We start from the raw sequence: 20,969 nt of genomic DNA, 5'->3' as shown, positions 1-20,969 counted from the left end.
AGTGAGCGAGGCACGGCCTGGGCATCCAGAGGGGCAGACATGCGAATGTGTGCTTGTGTGAAGCCCAGCCGTGCCCTGGCCACCAGAGCTTTCCACAAACGAGATGCTTCCCGCTCCCCGTCTCTCACCTGTTCACTGCTCCTCACTGATCTAGCTTAAAGCCTTCCTGCTCTAGGGCTGGCCTCATTCGTCCTGCTCAACCAGTAGTGCTCATGGTACATCCAGTCCCCATCCTGCCAGGTCACGGGCAAAGCTGGAGGGGAGAATCTGACCTCCCCACCCCCACCCACCTCCCCACTGCTGGCAAAGAAGGGTGAAGGCAGCCTGGCTTGGTTTCCTTTAAATTGTGTGGGTTCTTTTTTTGTTTTTTCCCCTTGTGACAGGATCTTCTGGAGCGAAGGGACTACAGGGAGAAAAAGGTCAAAAAGGTAATTATTATTTCTATTCTCTTTAATGTGTGCCTTCAAGGGAACTCTGTACTTGAAAATTGTAGGTGTGGTGGGGGAGAGACCCTGGTTGTCAGAGAAATCCCTCATTTTGGGAAAAGCTAACAGACTCATCCTTTGACTAAGCCTGCCCAGGACTGACCACAGAGAGCCACAGCACAACTGTTTAGCTCCCATCCCCTCTCCCCTCCCCCGTTCCTTCTCTTTCTCTCTTGTTCCCTCCCACCCTCCCTCCCTGCCCTCCTTCCCCTTCTCCCTCCCTCCTTTCTTTCCTTCCCTCCATTTTCCCTTCTGCTTTTCCTCTTCTCCCCACAAGACAAGGCAAGATGCGGCAGGCTGGCTATGCGGGACCAGCCGCAGCTGGATGGAGGCTACTCACTGGGTTGCATTGCTGCCACACGCAGAATGTTCCTGGCTCTGGTGACAGCCAAGCAGGGGGACTCCCCCTGCCCCGGAATAAGAGAACTTCCAACAGTGAAAAGGCAGAGCCTGCATGCACACAAAGCCCTAGACTGCTCTCTTCACCTGTCCCACGGATGTCTGTCACCCAGGTGAAAGGGCTTCGATGGAGAGCGTCCGGATTATCGGCACTAGGAACCGAGGCCGGGCTGAGGTTTACTATAACGGTGTCTGGGGGACAATCTGTGATGACAGCTGGGACGATTCAGATGCCACTGTCTTCTGCCGCATGCTGGGCTACTCCAGGGGAACCGCCCTTACTGGAATGATACCTGGTGAGTGGGTCCTCAGCCACTTTCCTGGAGGCTTTCCCTTTGGTTGCAAGGACTCAGTGAGTTTGGGTTAAAAACAAAGGATTGGTTTAAGAAACTGAAAAGTCCTGTTGCTCAGTGCCCCGGGCTGCCATCCTTCCAGGCTGGCCGTCCCAGGACAAAAAAGACCTGGACAGCAAAGGCTGGGCTGGGGCTCTGGCTGACCTGGCATGGGTCACTGTGCAGCTTGCGAAGCCATTCTGCTCCATTGGCCAAGGGTATCTGTGAGCCGTGGCTCTCTGAAAGACAGCGAGGTGCCAATCCTGGAAGAACAGAAAAGTTGCAGGGTAGGCAAACACAGGTGCTCATCTGAGCTATCTGGAAACTAGACACCAGGACGGCCTATATCTTTCAGCAAAAGGTTCAAACTTTCAAAAAAGTAGTTAAATCCCCGGGTTGAGACTGTTTCTTTGGCCACAAGAGCTGACCTGGCAGGGACACTAGGCCGCCTTCTCCTGCCCCCACCCCCAAGCACTCTGTGCCTTTACTCCACCTTACAGTGCCTACCTGTTTTTTTAACCTGAGTTCCAGTTGGATTGTAAAACTCCTTTAAAGTATATATTTTCCTCATATAGATTACACTTACATAGATTGCTACACTGTAAACTGTGTGTAAAAGTATAAATTACTGTAGCCAAATACAGGTCTTTCTGGATTTACTATGAGTTTACATCTCAATAACCGTGTAGTAATTTGAAAACATTGTGTTGAAAATGCATCTAATACCCCTCACCTACCAAACATCCCAGCTTAGCCTCCTCTACCTTAAGGGTGCTCAGAACATCGACACTAGCCCACAGTTAAGCAAAATCACCTAACACGAAACCTACTTATAATAAAGTGTCAACCAGCCCATGTCATTGACTCAATACTGTACTGAAAGTGACAAACAGCATGGCGGTCTGGGTACAGAATGGTTGTACGTGTACCGTGTACGGGTTGTTTGCTCTTGTGATCACCTGGCTGACTGGGAGCTTCTTCTGCCCAGCATCACAAGAGAGCATCGTCCCACATATCCCTAGCCTGGGAAAAGATCACAATTCAAAATTCCAAGTACGATTGCACCATCGTAAACTTGGAATATCATAAATCAAACCATCGTAAGTCGGGACGATCTGTCATCCTGCTGTTTTCCCCTGTGCTGTTGATCTGAAATCAATTATAACAGAAGGAAGGGATTTGGAGGAATGTGGGAATGCTTTCGAGCCAGAGGACGGCCTGGTTCAAAGGGCATTTGAGGAAGGTGGGTACAGCAGCAGGGAATAAGCAGGAAAGAGACAAACACTGGGAGGCCCCCAGGAGGAAATTTCAAACAGTGCACAGATTAAGTATTAATAATATAAAATAGATTATATATCTTAACCTACCTCATCTAATCTTTGGATGAGACTTTTGTTAAAGGGCAGAAAGAAGAAGGGAGGCAGAATCATGGCAGGAGAGTAGACTGGCCATCAGCACCTTGGGCCCGAGTGGAGGCGAGGGAAATTGGCAGTCTACCCCAAATGCAAGTTTGGCCCTAACCCTGGTCTCCTCTTTCTCCCTGCTTTCCCTATATCCAGGCCAAGGGGAGATCTGGCTGGACGATGTTGCCTGTCGAGGGACAGAGTTGAGCCTCTGGTACTGCCAAAAGAGCAGCTGGGGCTCTCACAACTGCAACCACAGTGAGGATGCGGGTGTGGAATGCAGATGAACCCCCCACAGCCCGTCCGTGGCGCTGTGCCCAAAGTGCAGACAAGGCGGCTCAACTCCCCTGGGGAGGGCCAGCACTCTCTGAGGGGTCCCTCTGGGGCAGGGTCACTAATAAAGCTCAAAGCACTACCTGGTAATGTCTTTGGCTGTGGCTGAAATCCGTTGTTCATACGTCCCGTCCCTTATTGATGAGCCCACTCGATGGGCACATTTCACTGAGTTCTCACAGGGGGACAGTTCCACTGTCCCCCTCTCAACTTAAGGGGGAGGGTGGGCTAGAGGGGGGCCCAAATGCGATGTGGAAAGTGAAGAGTGCCTGTAGTCAAAACGGGGCGGGTGTGACCATCCCTTCCCCTTGAGCCCGGCACTGGAGTTGTTGGCCAACAAATGGGGAGGTGGGCACGTAGTTGACACCATGTTGCATGGGAAATAGGAACTATGCCTTTAAGCATGAAAATTCGTTTTCTTAGGATGTGAGCTCCATAAATGAAAGGACTGTTGTCTGTTTTATTCACCCACGTAGAGGCTCAATAAACATGTATTTAATGAATGACCGAATTAAACCAAGAAGGTAGAGCAGCTCATGTTCTGAGCAACTTGGCTCCCCCCTCCCATTTCAGGCTTCCCCTGTGTTCTGTACTTTCTGAGTGCACACTCGTGTGCATGCTCTGTCTTTGTGTCTCGCTCTCCCTCTCTCTGAACATCTTCTAATTAGTCTCTTCCCTGCACTGTACAGCACCAACCACCTCTTCATTCTCCAGGCAGCTGCCTGAGAGATGTTGAGAAATGACAAGGAAACCACCATACTGATCCCTGCCTAAAGCCTTCAATGGCTCCTCGTTCCCCAAAGCAGTGGGCCACACTCATCACCTGGCTTGCAAGGAAGTCCCCACACACCCCTCCCATGATCTTGATGCTCCGTTTCCTCTCTATTTTACATCCAGTATCTCCCACACATCACACAACGGGCTCGTGCTATCTGTTTTCTGATTGATTCCCTGAATAAATGAAGGAAGGAAGGAAGGAATGCCAAGCAGAGCCCTCCACTTTTCTGCACTGGGACGGTCATAATCTTCCCGCAGCTGGAGGGCACGTTCTGGTGCATCACTCTAATTATTGTAACTCAGTATCAGTTTCCCAGATACGAAGGGATGGTTTCCTCCAACGGTGAATCTCCTCTGTTTTTTATATTTTATAAGGTTAACTTTCAAAACAAATTCATGGAGCCCATGGTGTACTAGGTGTATCATAAATTTTAAAAGTTCGTCTCTTCCTGCTGCCTCAACACCCCCCACAAACACGGTGTGGGCACCCAGTCCAAGGAACCAGGTGTATCAGGGTGGTAAGGTGGGCCCCTGCCACCAGCTCCCCCTCTTTCCTCCCATGACTGTGACCTAGTGCTGGTCAAACACCGAAGGGCACCAAGGAAGTCCCTTCATGCCCGGTGCCTGTGTATCCGCCCTGCCCCACAGTAAAGGCCCTCACCCACAGGTTCCTCGCTGTCTCTCGGCTCCCCACGTGCATGGCTGAGGCTGGTCCCTTGGTGCTCTTCCCACGTGGTCCCCCCCTCTCGGCCTACAGTGACTCTGTCTCTCTAGGACCTGTGAGTTTAATGAACTTTGTTTTCCTGCACCTCTCCTGTGCCTGCTCTTGTGGCAGCCCCTGAGTGGCCATCCCCTAAAAGGACAGGGAACACTGGAGCATCACATGATACGTGGTAGTATTCCCATCCTATAAATGGGCCACCAGAGTTGCAGTGAGGTTCAGTGATGAGGTATGTGGCTCCAGTTCATCATCCTTATATCCGTGGCCTTTGCAATGTGACTTCGCAGCCTATCATCGGAGGCTGGGCGTGCTGCTCGTTCACTCTCTGGGCATTCCTGGCACATTATGAACACTAGTCCATGCTAGCCCACTGGGGGATGAGTAAGCCTGTGCAGCAGGGTCTAGTTACCCCAGCTGAGGCCATCCTTCATCAGCCAGCTTCCAGCTGGCCACAGTCCCAGTAGGGAGTTCGGCGAAGGCTGGTCAAGCCTGGCCCACAGAGGAGGAACTAACTGTCCAACCAACCCATGAACTCATGAGCAATCACAGTGGGTTGTGGCTTAAAGCCACTAAGTTTGGGGTGTGGTTTGTTATATAGCAATAACCACCTAAAAAATTAACTTGACTAAGGACACACAGCTGGTAAGAGGCAGAGAGGGGTTTGAACCCAGGTCTGTCTGACACCAGTAAGATTAAGAGACAGAGGAGAGTTGCTGACCCCGCACCTCTGCCAGGCAGCTCCTCTCATAAGTTCTCAGGCCAAGCTAAGCTGAGAAAACTCCCCTTCCAGAACCACAGGCAGAAGGGGGATGGGCACAGCATGTGGCCACAGTGTGGGCACACTGGTTCTGGGGCTGATTATGGGGCTGAAGAGGAACTGGGTAAAAATTAGCATGACAGCATATTCAACTGCTGGAGAGCAGACTGGGGTGGGGCTGGCGCCGAGGAATGTTCCACATGACCTCTTAACCTCTGTGAGACCCTGGTGTTCACTTGAAGTAGTTCTCCTTCCTCCTGCTTCCCCTTCCCCTGGCTGTGGCCTGCAGGACAGACACCAGCAGGGGCCAAGCCTGGCTGAGTAGGACAGAGATGGCAGGCCCTCCAAGAACCTGCTGGGCACAAACCCCCTATCACTTCCTGCCCAGCAGGGCAAGCCCAGAGAGCCTCTGGCATCCAGCCAGAGAGATGCGGCTGAGAGCACAGGGTTTGGAGCCAGATTACCCCATAACAGGCTTTTACCTGGACAATCGAGGTGTTGAAACTCTCTGGGTTCCTTGTCTATAAAATACAGTAACAATTGCTCCCTCTCAGAGTTCTTATGAGGGTTAATTGAAATCTTAAGTCAAAAGAAATCACTTAACATGGTGCCTGGCACTTGGTGGAAGCTCAGTGTTCATTACTACGATCCTTCAAGACCCTCCACGGTCTTCTCCTTGCCCCCACAGGTAGGTTTTCTCAGGGATGTCCCATCCGCACCAGGCTGCGGGGGAGGACACACTAGGATGGGCATTCAGGGCCACACACAGATGGAGCTGGCAGTGGAGAGGTTTACTGGGGCTCAGGCCTGTGAAAGACAAAAGGTGGCAGGAGCAGGATGGGACACGAGAGCCTCAGACAGGCATGCCCGCACGACTCTACAGGGAGATGTGGAGTGAAGACTGCCCCCCAGAGCCGCCGGGTGCTGGAAGGCAATGGCCAGGCCCTAGATCCTCCCCTGGCCCCATTCAGTCCCTGGTTGGGCTGCCCTGGAAGTGTGTGGCCTTGACCCAGAAGCAGAGGTGCCTTTGTGCTTCCGCAGCTCAAGGGCAGGCTCTTTCTTGAAGTTGGAGACTAGGAGCCCCTCTGTGCCTGCTGGAGATGTTTTGGGGAAAAGAGTATGGGATTTGGGATAAGATTCAAATTCCAGCACCAATGACCAATTGTGTGGCTTTGGGGAAGTCACATAACCTCTCTGAGTTTCTGCTTCCCCATCAGGAAAGGTGGGGGGGGGGAGGACAATGATGATAAAAATAGAAATAATACACTGCTTCGTACGGATTAACTGCTGTGCTCTTGGCACATACTGGGAACTGAATTACAGCAGCATTTAGTAGGACAGCTTGAGTCCAAGCTTCCATTTTAACCATGTCTCCACACCCAGAATATCTTCCCTTCTTCCATCCACCACGCCAGAATTCTTTCCACCCTTTATGGCCCAGTTCACATTGTACTTCCTGTAGGAAACCTCTTCTGAGGGTTCTCACTCCAGAGAACGCTTTACTTTCTCTTCCTCCTGATAGCCCATCCATGTCAGGAAAGAAAAATCAGCACAGAATCCAAGGTCTTCTGAGGGCTGGCTGTGTGGTATGAGCCATGCCAGATGCATTCTGTTTTTGTGCTGGTTACCCATGACTTTATTTATTCTTTGCAACAGTACTGAGTGGAATGTTTCCTTATTATCTCCTTTTTATAGATGGAAAAACTGAGGCTGGGAGAAGTAAAATAACTTTTCTTTGTTCGTTAAAACTCACCTCCAGGTCTTCTAGCTCCGAATACTTTTTCCTTGGCACCATGCTGGACTCAAAAAGCTTTCAGAAAATGTGTATTGTTGCAACATAGGAATCTGTATCAAAATCATATGCAAACACTCCCCTGATAGAGATGCTCTAAGTCTTTGGGGCTGAGGAGAGGATCAGAACTCATTTGTTCATTTAAACATTCTTCAGTTCCCCTTGTGGCAGAGTAATCAGAGGTGAATAAGATCAAGTTCAGGAATATAAACCATCAATTCACGAAAGAGAGACCATAAGCCCATAAACATTTGTTTTTTGAGTTCATCTTTACCTTCAATAAAAGAAATGCAAAAAAAGTGAGATCATTTATTTGCATGTCAAATTGGCAATTAAAAAAAATCCTTGGTGTTGGTCAGAAGAGCTATGGCCATTCATCCCTCCTTCCCCTGCGCCTTTCCTCTCACCTCCTTTCCTCTGAGTCCCACACGCCTGGATCCGGCCAGCAAGATGGGGCTCAACATAGTTTCGAACTGTTCATTGCCTTTCTCTGCTCTGTGGGCAGGAACTGTGTTTGTCTTGGTGGACTGCCATTATTCTGCACAGTGCATGAGACACACATATATATATCATGTATGTTCATGTATGTAAGATATATATACATGTAATATATAATTTTTAAATGTATATGTTTCGAGGAAAAAAAATGGAAAGAAACACACCAAAATGCCTCTATTTGGCAGGATTATGCTTGATTTCATTTTATTTTTTATTGATTTTATCATTGTCCTTTATTTCATTTTTTTATATTTTTCCATGAGTTGGGGGGTGTTTACCATGAGTATATATTTATAAGCAGAAAAGAGGTTGTTATTTAAAGTAAAAATAAAAGTACAATATGTATCATCAAAGAATCCAGAATCTTCCCCATCCTGGGCTCAGACTTTCAGTCCTGGTTCCTCTGTGTGCCGCCGTGTGTTGTGTGTCCTGGAGCACAGGCCCCTTGGAGGACGAGAGGCATGGGGTCCAGAAAACGTGTATGCTGCACGGGCTGTGAAGAGAAATGGGGCTGCAGCTGGAGGGAGATGGGGGGTGCAAGGGAGGACTTCATATTTCATAACAGGAGATAGTCAGTCCTGTTTGTATGTTCATGGGAATGGCCGAGGAGGGAGGGGGAAATTCATAAGTCAGGAGAGAGGGCATAATTTCAGCAGCGAAGTCCTTACAAGGGCTAGAGGTCAGAGGGGTTCTGAGCAATTGGTGGGAGCAGAATAGCTCCTCCATGGTAACAGGAAGAAAGGTGAAACTATGAATATGCAGACGCCGGTGCATTTGGTGGTAGGAAGATGAAGGATAGGTGGAGTTCTCATTTGATTATTTTTGTGTTCTCAAAAGGCAGGAACCAAGGTCACCACCTGAGCGGCGGGGGAAGGAACGGGGAAGGATTCGACTCTGGGGTGGGGAGGGAAGGGCTGCAGTAGTGCCTCTATTGGAAATGTTTGGGGTAGTCAAGCAGCCACCCACTGAGGGCTTACCCTGCGCCACGCACCCATTGTCTCATTCTCACTGCAAGAGACAGACCCTAAATACACAAAACAAGTTAATGGTTGTAGTGGGGGGAGGAGAAGGGCAAAATGGGTGAAGGGGGATAGGAGGTACAGGCTTCCGCTTACCGAAAGACAAAGTCACGGAGATGAATGGTACAGCATTAGGAACACAGTCCGTAGCACTGGGATAGAGTTGTATGGTGACAGATGGTAGCCACACTTGTGATCATAGCATAGTGTTATAGACTAGTCCAATCGTTATGTTGTACCCATGAAACTAACAAGACATTTTGTGTCAACCATACTTGAATTTAAAAAAAAAAAAAAAAGCCTGCAAGAGAAAGACTCCTGAAACCATCGTCCAATTGAGAATCTGTGGGTTCAAGGTCACTGCCAGTAGAGGCAGAGGGTGGATGGGACCCCAGGCGTGTCTGATGACAGAGCTAAGTCATCACATCTTCTGTGGAAGACACCTTTGCGGAGCCTCATGCCCCCGCCCTCCCTTCTGTCCTGCCGGGCACCCCATGCCGCGCTCAGCCTCCCAGTCAAGTGCTGTTTCCTGAGAAACCAGCAAATCCAGGGCCCTCGTGTATCGATGGCTACAGAGCTTTAGTGTCCTACCAGGAGAGCTCAGAGGTGTTTTCGACGAGGGCCCCTCTGGGCTTACTACTGAGCCGCACCTCTGCTTGCCTTTCCCCGTGCTGCCACCCTGGTCCCAACCTCACCAGATCTCATTTGCATTTTCCCCTGTGATTTGCCAGACATTCACCTGTGCCTTCTAGGAGGGAGTCACCGACACAAAGATTAATGATCCGGTTCCTGTCCCCTGCGGTCAGGGTCCATGGGGAAAGCCACCAGTGAATATATCCTCGGTACAGAGTGATGGGCTGGGCTGGCCCAGGAGTGTGGGGCGTCTTTGCTCTGAACCCCAGTCAGGCCTGGGGTCCAATTGGGATTCCATCCTTCGGTCCCACTCCCCAAATCTCTACAGTAAAACCTTAACACATGTGAAACAGCTGTCTAGTGTCTCCCCACTAACAGCACTCAAAATCATACAAAAGGTAACACAAGCAATTTGCAAGTTTATTAAGATACACATTAAAATGGCATTTTTGCTCTGGATGTTCACACTGCGGTGCTGTGATAAGCCGGTGAAAGCTCTTGTCTGGCTCTCTGGCCCTGTTGGTCAGGCCTGGGAAAAACAGAGCAGGAGCCAAGCAGGGGCTTGGTGCGCGCTGGTATCCGGGCGAGAATTTGGTAGACGCTGGGCGGCGACTGACCATTGCAGGTGGTGGCAGGACTGCTGTTGAGGAACAGTCTGGAAAGGGCTGGGTCTCAGGCCTCTCCCTTGCCTCATACAGAACCTGGCTGCCTCTGGCTCAGGGCCTGCTGGCTGGACCCGGCTTTCCCTTCAGGGCACGAAGCCTGGCGGCACACATCTGCAGACCATCGGTGGTGGTTTGGGAGGTTGCCTTCTCGCTGTGGGCACGCGGGGGCGCTGCAGGCCGTACTCAGCCTGCCAGGCTGTCTCACTCCGCCAGTGTCCGAAAATCCAGAAGCTGCGGGTCCCACCAAGGTTCCCCGGCCAGCGGTGCTGCCCGGTCTCAGCCCTCCTGCCTCGAGAGAAATACACGCCTTTCATCTGTGCCCAGCCCGGGTCTCCGCTAAACTCCTTCCTCCTTCCTTCTTCCTTCCTCCTTCCTCATCCCCAGGAATAAACAATCTACAGCTGGCCCTGGACGGAACGCTTTCAAAAGGGCATGAACTAGGGGTCAGGACCCTTAGGGTGTAGGGAAACTCCATTTATTAAGCACTGACTTTGAGCCGGTACCAAATGACGTTCTTCATATGCACTGATTCCTCAGAACAATCCCATGAGAGTCTATACCTCCCATTTTACTGAGAAGACAACTGAAGCTCAGAGAGGTTAGGTTATGTGCCCAGGGCTGCACAGCAATCTGGTATGCAGGGGAGCTGATGGTCTATGCACAAGCTGTTCTTCTCCTATACCTGCCATCCCCTTCCCATGCCTACACCCCAGGGTAAAGAATGTGGGCAGGCAGAGGTGGGTACTCCAGAGGGTGGGATGGAGGGACTTCTGAAGAGTTGGGGGGGAGGGAATGACAGCGCTATAGCAGAAAAAGCACCAAAGTAGTCAGGCGACCTGAGGTCTAGTCTCTACTCAGTCAGCTTCTGGATTGTGACCTCCAGCCATGTCCTTTTCCAGGGCTCGTTCCTTGTCTAGACAAGGAAGGGTGAGACTGGGTCATTGCCAAGCCCCCCAGCATCTCCGACAGTGTGTGTCTGCAGGACTCCCCAGCTAGGGGCTTCATCCGAGGACTGGCCAGTGAGGACAGAGAAGACCCAAGAGGGGCTCGTGCAACCTATGTTATGGTTATGCCATCTGGGAAGTGGGGTCTGGGTCCCAGAGAGCCAGAGCCCCTGAAAAGTGCCCCCATCCAAGGCCTGCTTGATGTGGCCAGTCGGTGTGAGAAAGCAGGGGAGCAGAGGAGCAAATGTCTTCACAAGCAGGTGCTCACCCATGGTCTGAGTGGGGCTGTAGCCTCTGGTTATGTCTCATGCTCTCCGGCATCGGGAGATGCCCCCAGCATTTGACAGCCCCCCTTTCTTTGTAGAAAGCTGTCTCTCTCCTTAGGCTCTTTCTCCATGAGTGTGCTGGGTTTAATTCCATTCCAACAAACCCTGACCAGGCTTATTCTAAGGGTTAGGCCCTGTAGCAGGTGCTGGGCAGGGGGAGGGAGATGGCCCACAGCAGCTAGGACTTCAAAGACCTCTCAGTCCAAGCTAGAGAGAGAGAACCAGCAGCACACAACAAGATGATCCAATATGGGGGTCCAAGGACACAGAGTGGGACGGTGAACCCAAGGGGGATGATGGAGTGCATGGAAGGCTTCCTGCGGAAGTCCCGCCTAAGCTGGAAGGATGATTGAAGTTGGCCAGAGGAGCGAGGCCAGGGGCAAAGGAGCTCTAGGAAGAGGGAGCTGGAGAAGTGGGCTGTAGGGGCTGCACATTTAGCAGATAAGGCCACAGCAGCCCAGCTAAGAGAGGACAGGGCTGGCGCAGGGGCCTGGGGCACAGGATGGGCCCTTGATACCCAGGGTGGAGGGTAGACTCCAGGCTCATTCCTGGCTGGGGTGTCCAGGAATGTAGCTGTACTATTCACCAAAACAGAAAATTCAGGAGCAGGGCAGGCTGTGGGAAAGAGAAGCTTCAATTTGACTGATGGGAGCCCCAGAGGAGCTCATTGGCGAGGACGGGAGGGAGTCATCAGGGCTGCTGGGGCCTGCTGAGGGGGCCCTCCTAGAACATGTGAAGTGCGGAGAGTTCTCAGAGGCAATTAGAGTAATTCTGTGATGCTGACTGTGGCCCCTGCTGTCACTGATAAAAGAGGCTGCAATGAATTAAAAACGAGCCTTCTTCCTGGTGCTTCTATCGGTTTGCCCAGAGAGCCCTCCTTGCCCCCATCTGTACAAGACAGGTTAGCTCAATCAGAGCTAGGACAGGTGGGCCAGACAAAAGCTTGGGCCGGAGACCAAACTACCCTCCAAAGCTTGCAGTCCTCACGGACTTACACGTGGGTACACTCACTTGACAAAGATATGGAGAGCAGTTCTCAGGGCCAGGTACCGTGCCAAGTCCTGGGGATTAGGGGGTGCAAGTCATAATCCAGGACCCCAAGGAGTTCACAGATTAGTGAGGGAGCTAGGGATACCAATGGGCAACTTCAACAGAGCATGACTCATACAGTCAAAGGTGTGGCAACACAGGTGCCTGGAGGAAGGGCATTTGAGGAACCTTGAAGGAGGTGAGGGAATAGCCTCTGTGCTCTCCTACCATTACTTTCTGGTGCAATGATAAGAATTTCCCTTTTTATTGGGCACCTATTACGTGCCAGGCCCCTGAGATGAAATATCCCTCATCTGTATCACCACCTTGAAGGGACTCTATACAGGGAGAAACCAAGGCTCAGAAAAGATAATTCGCTCATTCCAGGCCACACAGTGGGTGAGAAGCAGCAATGGTGTTCAAACCCAAGGATATGGGACTGACTCTGAGCCCAAACTCTCCACCCCAGGGTGCCATCCACTCCAGCCCTCTGTTTGCTCAGCCCTACAGAGGCTCTGCGGTAAAGTAGAGAAATGAAAGAATATGTGACCAAGGCTAGCACTGGGGTCTAGAAAGAAATAGGTCTAGTAGAAAAACCAGAATGTCTAACCTGCGAGGATCTTTGAAGGGCATGATTTGAATTGGATTCCTTCATGTTAGAGGCAAGTGAGGGAGATCCAGAGAGGCCATGAGATCGGCGTGGAGACACAGCTGGGGTGACTGCTGTGCTGGGTTAGAGCCCAAGTGTCCTTGTCCCCAGTTCAGGGCTCCTTCCGATCATCAAGCTGTGCCACTCACCTTGGGACACACACACACACACACACACACACACACACACACACAGTTGCCCAAATTAGTGATTCATTTTGTTTTTAGCCAAGACAATACTTGGATGTTTGAGGATCGCCTGAAATGGAAGTTGCTCAGAACATACTCTTGCCATGGCTGTACATTCGGGCAAGATTGCAGAGGCTGCTAGTGGTGCTGGGGGAACATCGTGGGCACCTTGCAGAGGATTTTCCTAAGGGCATTCATGAACAATATGCAGTGACATAAGGAGTTCACAAAACAGAGAAACAATGCGACCAGGGACACCTCCTAGCCTAGCCCTTGTTGGCCGAGCAATTCAATGTTTCTCACGTGTGGCCCTGGGCCAGCTTCTCAATTATTGCCTTAATGTAATTTTATTTAAAATCTATTATAACACAAAAGTAGTACATGCACATAATAAAAAGTTCAAATAGTACTTGAGAACATAAAATCGATAATAGCAGCGCCTTTCTGTCTACATGGAGCCCCTCTCTGTCTTCTTCCTAAATGTGCTTTAAACTCAACAGTCAAAAGCCAGACTCATGATTTCCATCCAAAGACCTCCTCCTGCATTTCTTTTCTTTTCTTTTTTTTTTTTTTTTGACATTCTGTTTTTTCTTCTTTTTTTTTTTTCAGATTTTATTTATTTGTCAGAGAGCCGAGAGAGAAACAGAGAGACAGAGAAAGCGCGCGCACAAGCCGGGGGAATGGCAGGCAGAGGGAGAAGCAGGCTCCCCACTGACCAGGGAGCCTGATGTGGGACTCGATCCCAGGACCCAGGATCATGACCTGGGCCTAAGACAGACACTCAACCAACTGAGACACCCAGGCGTCCCTCCTCCTGCATTTCTTTTCTCCCTTGATGGAGTAACCATTCATATCCTGTTTTAAGGCAGACATGGTTAATAGTTTCATATGTGTCTTTCCAAAAAAAAATTTGTTAGAGTCATCCATATACAGTACACTGCATATGCTTTTTATCAACATAATGGCATAATTCTAGACACACTGTTTTCTACTGAGCTGCTTTCACTTATACCTCATCCTTCCTAATGGCTACATGATATTCCACAGTACAGATAACACATAACTTATCTACTCCATCCCCAGCCGATGGATAGTAAGTAGTTTGTAATCTTAAGACAGTGTTTCTCTGAGCATTTCTATGAGTACACCTTGCATACTTAGTGGTGGAATTGCTGAGTTAAATGTGGTATGTGTTTTAAAATGCTGACAGGGTCCTAAATAAACTTCCAGAAAGGTTTACCAGTTGACCACCATCGGGAGTAAGAGGGTGCTGATTTCCCCAAACCCTGGATGGCACTTGACGGTAATGAGCATTTTAATATTTGCCAATCTGAGATGTGATTATTGAAATCTCCTTGCTGTTTTAAATTACATTCTTTTAATTATACGTTGAGAATACTTTCATATCGGCTTTCATTTTTAAGAACTTCCTGTTGACATCTGCTCATCTAGGGTCTTTCAATGGTTCTTTCAATGGAAATTAGGGAAATGAGTTGTCTGTCATACGCACTGCAAATACTTATACAGTTTGTACTGAAGAATTTTTTTTCGTACTAAAGCTTTTAATATTTGTGTGTTGTGCTTCAGGGTTAAGCTGTTATTTAAATATTTTATGGCTAGTTTCAGTTTTCACCCAACTAGAGTATAGGTACTTTAACAGTGTTGCCTGAAGATTCTACCACAATTCCTTGTGCTTTGTAGGAATGTCTTAAGTATCCATGGATTAGATAGGTGGATGGATAGATAGATGAGAGAAAGAGAGAGAGAGATAGGAGAGGTATCTGACAGTGTTAACCATTGCTTCCTTTTAAAAAAAATGTTTTTTAAATTCAAAATGCATTATGTGCTTTTTGAAACATTGTCTCCCCTTCATTTTCTTAACCTTTTTTGGAGCCTCATCCCACTGTCTCCCTGACCCCCTTCAGCCTTCCTCCCCAACTCCTTTCTCTTCTGTTTGCCCCTTCAAAAATTAACCCTCTTTCTGCTTCACTGTCCATATATTCCCTGGTAGGAGCATTGCCAATGGGTGGCTGGGGGTGGTTACTTCAACTCCATCTGCTTGCTCCCAAAGCCACCTCGAAAGCAGATGAAAAAGAGGAGAGGAAAAAAAGCAAGTGACGTATGTGTTTTCTCATTCTTCAGGAAAGCTTGAATGAAAACATCTTAGAAGACTTCGCTATTCCCACAGATGTAAGGTGAGCAGGAATAGGGCTCTGTACATGACCAGCAGCCCGAGCCAGTGTGCTCCCCTCTCCTCCCTGCACTGCTGCTGCTCTGTCCCTCTGGTGTCAACCCTGCTGCTGGCCACTCGCCCACCCCAGCAGTGTCAGCATCTTCTGGGTGCCCCACAAGTGCCTTCGCCCACACAGCCTCACAGTAGGACCATTGGCCCCTTCAGGCTCCTTCTCCCAGTGAATATGCTGCTCTCTGTGCAGTCTCTCAGAAAGGAGACAAAGGGGCTCCCTCCAGCTCCCCCAGTCTTTTCAGTCTGTCACCAAGTCGGACCCTTCCCTCAGACCCTTTCCCTCTTCACAGCAGCCACTGTCTTAATCCTGATCTTTGTCTTCCTTTCCCTGAACCAGCCTCCAGCTTGTCCCCTGTCTCAGGTCTTGCCCCTTATGGTTTCTGTGTCTCCCTGCAGCCCAAAGCATTTTCTAAAATTCACATCTGGGGATGCCTGGGTGGCTCAGTCGGTTAAGCGGCTGCCTTCGGCTCCGGTCATGATCCCAGGATCCTGGGATCGAGTCCCACGTCGGGCTCCCTGCTCAGCAAGGAGCCTGTTTCTCCCTCTGCCTGCTGCTCTGCCTGCTTGTGCGCTCTCTCTTTCTTGCTCACTGACAAATAAGTAAATAAAATCCAATAAAATAAAATCCAATAAAATAAAATCCAATAAAATAGAATAAAATAAAATAAAATAAAATAAAATAAAATAAAATTTGCATCTGACTTCATCATTGCCTGGGGCAAAACTCCAGTACCCAGGAGTACCCAGAGTACCCAGGTACCCAAACTTCCCAGTACCAGGGCACTGGACAAAATTCATGGGTCTGAAGTGAGATGGGCACTTTAAAAGCTGAGGTTCCGGTGAGTGCCCCTCATCCCCCAGGGATGAGTCCAAGCTCTACCTCCCAGCCCTGCACACAGTGGCTTCCTGCCCATATTTGTTGAATGAATGAATGAATGAATGAACGAATGAATGAATGAACACCTGGTTGTTTGCCGGCCCTCCCTTCACTTCCCTTCTGGTCCCACCTCTGTGCTGTACCAGCTGCCTGGGCCCTGTAGCCAGTCCTCCCGGGACAGGTGCGTCTGCTGCTTCAAGTTTGGGCAGACCAATCCCTGGCTGCTCTAGGATGCCCTGGAGGGCAAGGCATGTTGGAAGAGAATTGGGGGCAGATCTTTTGGGAAGTGATGGGGGTTGCCACTAAGATACTGATGGTCTCATTTCTATCCTTTCCTTAGCTAGATTCCTTTTTTAATTGAAAAGTTATTTTTACAAATGGTGAAAAAGGAAAGCAATACCACAAGACATATTTAGAGTCTCACCCCGACTCAAACCCCCGATCACGATCTGGTCTGCTTTAACAGTTTCTTGCGTATCTTTCCAAATACACTCTATGCATATCAAAGCATATGTACTTTTCTTTTCACACAATTGTCAGCTAACTCTTCATCGTGCCCTGCAGTCACTTTTTCACTCAGCAAAGTGTCTGCGAGACGGATCCCTGCAACTACAAACGGCTCTAGCTCGTTCAGATCTTTGGCAGCCTGGGATTCCACTAAATGGAGGCATCATAACCAATTTAACGAGTCTGCTATTAATGATCAGTTAGGCTTTTCAAGTTCTCTGCTGTTACAAATAATGCTGCCATGAATATCTTTGTGTTTCAGCACTAGAATATTAACTCCATGAGGCCGTGTGGTTGGCAGATCAAGGACCCCTAAAGACATCCACATCCTAAGCCCCAGGACCTGTGAATATGCTACCTTAGGTGGCCGAAGGGACTCTGCAGATGCAGTTATGTTAATGATCTGGAGATGGGGAGATCATTTTGCATTCTCCAGGTGGGCCCTAAATGTAATCACAGTGTCCTTGTAAGGAGAAGGCAGGAAGGTCAGAGTCAGGGAAAGGATGAGGGGCCATGAGCGAAGGAGCGCGGGTGGCATCTAGAAACTGGACAAGAGAGGAAATGCGTTCTCCCCTAGAGCCTCCAGGAGGAGCGCAGTCCTGCCCACACCTGGACTGGGAGGCATCTGACCAGCAGAACTAACTGTAAGGTGCCCAATCCGCTCTGCTTGAAGTTACAGCAGCAGGAAGAAATGAATGGAGGCGTCGCTGTTTTGCTCTCCTCCCAATGCATCCCAATGCTGAGCAGCATGCCTGCAGACAGGCGGACTTTACTACAGAGTTGTTGAATGAACAGAGCGGCATGAGCAATTACAACCATAAAACAGCTCTGGGCAGCGGCATCGCGCTCTCAGTGAGGATAAGCCTTGAAGATCTTGATAAAGTCATCAAACTGCCAGGCAAACAGGCCACACCAACTTCCATTTCCGCTACAAGTCCCCCGCTGTGTCTTCCTCCCCATCCCCTTGCCTGACTGGATTGTCATCATTATTTTGCTGAGATAATTGTGAAAAATGGCTTCTCATTGTTTTGATGTGCATTTTTTAATAAGGAGGGAGTGCGAGCTTCTTTTCATGTGTTTATTGACCATTTGCACTTCCTTCTTTGTACGCTGCCTATGGGTCCAGTCCCTCTTTTTTTTTCTAATTGAGTTATTATTCTTTTTCACTAATTTCTAAGAGCTCTTCCTATTGCCTGGCTATGAATATGTAAATATATTCCCTTGGTTTGTCCTTTTCCTTCGTTCCTTTTTTTTTTTTTTTTTTTTTTTTTTTTTTGCCATGGAGAACATTTTAATTTGACAAAGGCGTGAATGAGGTGCTCATCTTAGTTTGGCAGAGAGGAGAGGGGAGATCATTCCGTTGCACCTGACAGGAGCAAAGGCTCAGAGATAAGAAGGAACAAGGAAGATTAATATGACTGGAGCAGTTAGGGGAGAGAGGATTGATGAGGTGTGTGGTGTCAGGGTGGGGGCTGGGGGCGGGGGAGGCGGACAGGAAAGCGACGGGGAGGTGAAGACAGCCAGAAGCTGGATGGGGGATTGGGAGAATCCACTTTCTATAGGCAGTTTCCATAGGCAAGAGAATAATCTTTTTTTTTTTAATTCTTTATAGGGTGCCAGGTACTATGTTAGGTATTTAAAATACTTGATCCTATTCTATCTCCACAGCCCTGGGTGGTGGTGGTGGGGAACATTATTATGCCCGTTTAAAAACGAGAAATGAAGGTTTAAGAGAGGTTAGATAATCACCCACGTTCACATAGCCGGTAAAGTACGGAACATATCTGCCTGAAGTCCATGATCTCGGTCACTGAACTCAGGACAGTCCTGTGAGGCTTAAGTATCCCATTTACACAAGAGGGAACGGAATCTCGGAGAGGTTAATTAACTTGCTCAAAGTCACACAGCATATAGGTAGAGGAATTAGGATTTGAACTCAAGCCTGCTGTGCCCAAACACCTTGCTGTTCTCATTCCCTCCCTTTATCCAACCCCTGAGTGCAGAAGCCCCCAGAGATTTGGATTTAACTAGTCTGGCACGGGTCTGGGAACATCACTGAGATACCCCAGTGTGCAAATAGGTTGGGCACCCCCACCCTAGGACAGGAAGGCAAGGCTGCGGGAGAAGCACCAGCCTGTTGAATGCTGATCTGCAAACAGCAGCCTCCCTGGGGGACCTGAGCCATCGCCCACCACCCCAGTCAAGTCCATCCGTCCCACTGCAGCCCAACCAGGCCCACAGCAGTCAGGGTGAACACTGGACAGAGCACAGAATCTTTTATGTGGTTCAGTTTTTCATGACCCTTAGACTTAAAATCTCATTCATTGGTTATTATTAATTTGGGGCTGTGGGGAAGTAGCTTCCTTAGGCCTAGGCAAGCAGACCCCTGCCCTGGCCTTGTGCCTCGGGGGGCCCATTTGGCGTGCCTTGAAATGCTCTGAATCTCTTTTGGGTACCTGGGACCAGCTGGGGCTGGGAGTTCTGCTCAGGCAGGCACTCCAGGCCCAAGCCAGGGCCTGCATAGGTTCCAGCTTCCACAAACCCCCTCCTTGAAATGTTCTTAAGTCCCCTTTAGTACCTGAGACCCTCAGGGCTGGCAGAGCCCCTGTGTGGGGCACCCGTATTCTAGACCTAGACTGGCAGGAGCCTCCGGCTCTGTTTCTCCCCCTCCCCCACAGATGCTCTCAGACCCTCTACTCTTTTCATGGGGTCTGCAAAGCAGCTGAAGGAGCTTCAGGACCCATGCCCAAGGGATCATCCCAGGCCCTGCTGCCAGGCCATAGTTCTGGGAGAGTGGTCTGAGGAGCAGATGGCCACCACTGGCCGGTATGTTATTCCTTTCACTGGATGCATGAGCTGGGGCCCCTAGAATGTACTGGCATGCTGATGTGGGGTGACTCTCATTCATGCCAGACAGGATAAATCTGGGGGCCCTGAGCTACCCACAGTCCACCACAGAGCCTTGGTTTTGAGCCACCATTGTGGGCCCATGAGCTGGTTCTCTTCCACCATGGCGTGGCCTCAGCTCTGTGACACCCAAGGGCGGAGTGGGGGGGGGGGGCAGTGGTGGACCATCTTTACCCTGCTTGCCTCCCACCACTGGCACCACACCTCCTCCCCGGCTCCAAATCAGGCCGTTCCCAGGGGGTGGCCATGCCTGTCTCCTCAGAGGGCTTTGCAGAATGCTGTGACACAGTCTCTTGTGGCTAATGGCAGTGGGGACAGCATGCTCCCCCTGGCCCTCTAAAGACAGGTTAGAGAGGGGACATTCTTTGTGCAGATGCACCTGTCTGCCGGCTCCCAACCCCCCCCCGCCCCCTTGCCTATGGTGGTGTGAGAGCCATCGCATTCTAGGGGTACAGTCCTTACAGCCTGATGAGTTCAAGAGAAGAGGTGGGTGGAAGTCGTGTTGTAGGTTTGTGCAACAACATTCCAAGGGGCAAATTAAACATGACCGGAAAATGAATCACTGGTCCCATTTCCCCGCAGTCCCGGGGCACGTCTTGTACACGCGTGGTCCTCGGTAACAAAACACAACAGTGACCGGAGGTCCGTGAAATCGGTTCTCACGGACAGCACCTGGCTGATGCGGCTTCGTGAGCCCTGCTGGCCACCAGCGGTAAAGAGACGACGCTGGGGAATGGCACAGCCAGAGAGGCAAACACAGCTTCAGTGACTCACAGGCTCTGGAAAGCCACTGCATTGTGAGTTAAAATGGTGTTGCCACCTGTTTCTTGCAGTGGGAAATATGAAATTAGCCAGGAATGTGCTCTCGTCAATAAAGAATACAAAGCGATGCTTCCTGGACCTGAACGGGGAGAGGCAGTGCCGGGGCTCTCTGAAGAATCTTCGCAAGCGCTGATAGGCCAACAAACAATTAAGTTCCTCGTCTCTGCCCATTATTCTAAGACGTCATCAATAAATCATTAGACTCCACATGGATTTGATAACACATTTTTAATCAAATATTTTCCTGGGGTCCCATACACCCTAAGGATCGTTCTGTTCTTTGGGCTCGGCCCAGCTGTGAAAATGCACATATTTACTAATTTCTATAATTCATTTCATGCTTCCCATGTTCCCTGCACCATGCTAAACACATTGTTAGCATTCATTTCATTTCATCTTCACATCACCCTCTTTGAGGACGCTTCTCACATCAGTTTTCATTTTCTACCTGGGGAGTCTGAGGCTCAGAGACGTAGACTAACTTGCCGGAAGTCACACAGCTGAGGAGGTAGCCTAAGCAAGACCCAGGACCTGTGCGGCCACTGTCACACTCCCCCATCCTCAGCGGGACAGGTCTGTCATGTATCCACGGGGTTGGAGTGTCTGCAGCTGGGCAGACCCTCTTCCTCCAGCCACAACAAACACGGGGCGATTGCCTCCT

General features: G+C 49.8%; 1 protein-coding gene across 1 annotated transcript in view; it reads left to right on the top strand.

The window, feature by feature from the left end:
- MARCO (macrophage receptor with collagenous structure) overlaps positions 1-3,039 on the top strand; it is a 36,954-nt gene extending 33,915 nt beyond the window's left edge. The window contains exons 14-16 of the mRNA XM_026510128.4: positions 384-428; positions 998-1,180; positions 2,776-3,039. Of these exons, the coding sequence (XP_026365913.1) occupies positions 384-428; positions 998-1,180; positions 2,776-2,906 (359 nt within the window). The 3' untranslated portion in view covers positions 2,907-3,039. The remainder of the gene's footprint in view (positions 1-383; positions 429-997; positions 1,181-2,775) is intronic.
- Positions 3,040-20,969: the final 17,930 nt, after the last annotated feature.

Source organism: Ursus arctos, unplaced genomic scaffold (genome assembly GCF_023065955.2).
Source record: "Ursus arctos isolate Adak ecotype North America unplaced genomic scaffold, UrsArc2.0 scaffold_1, whole genome shotgun sequence".
NCBI lineage: Eukaryota > Metazoa > Chordata > Mammalia > Carnivora > Ursidae > Ursus > Ursus arctos.
This window is presented reverse-complemented; position numbering and strand designations above follow the sequence as displayed.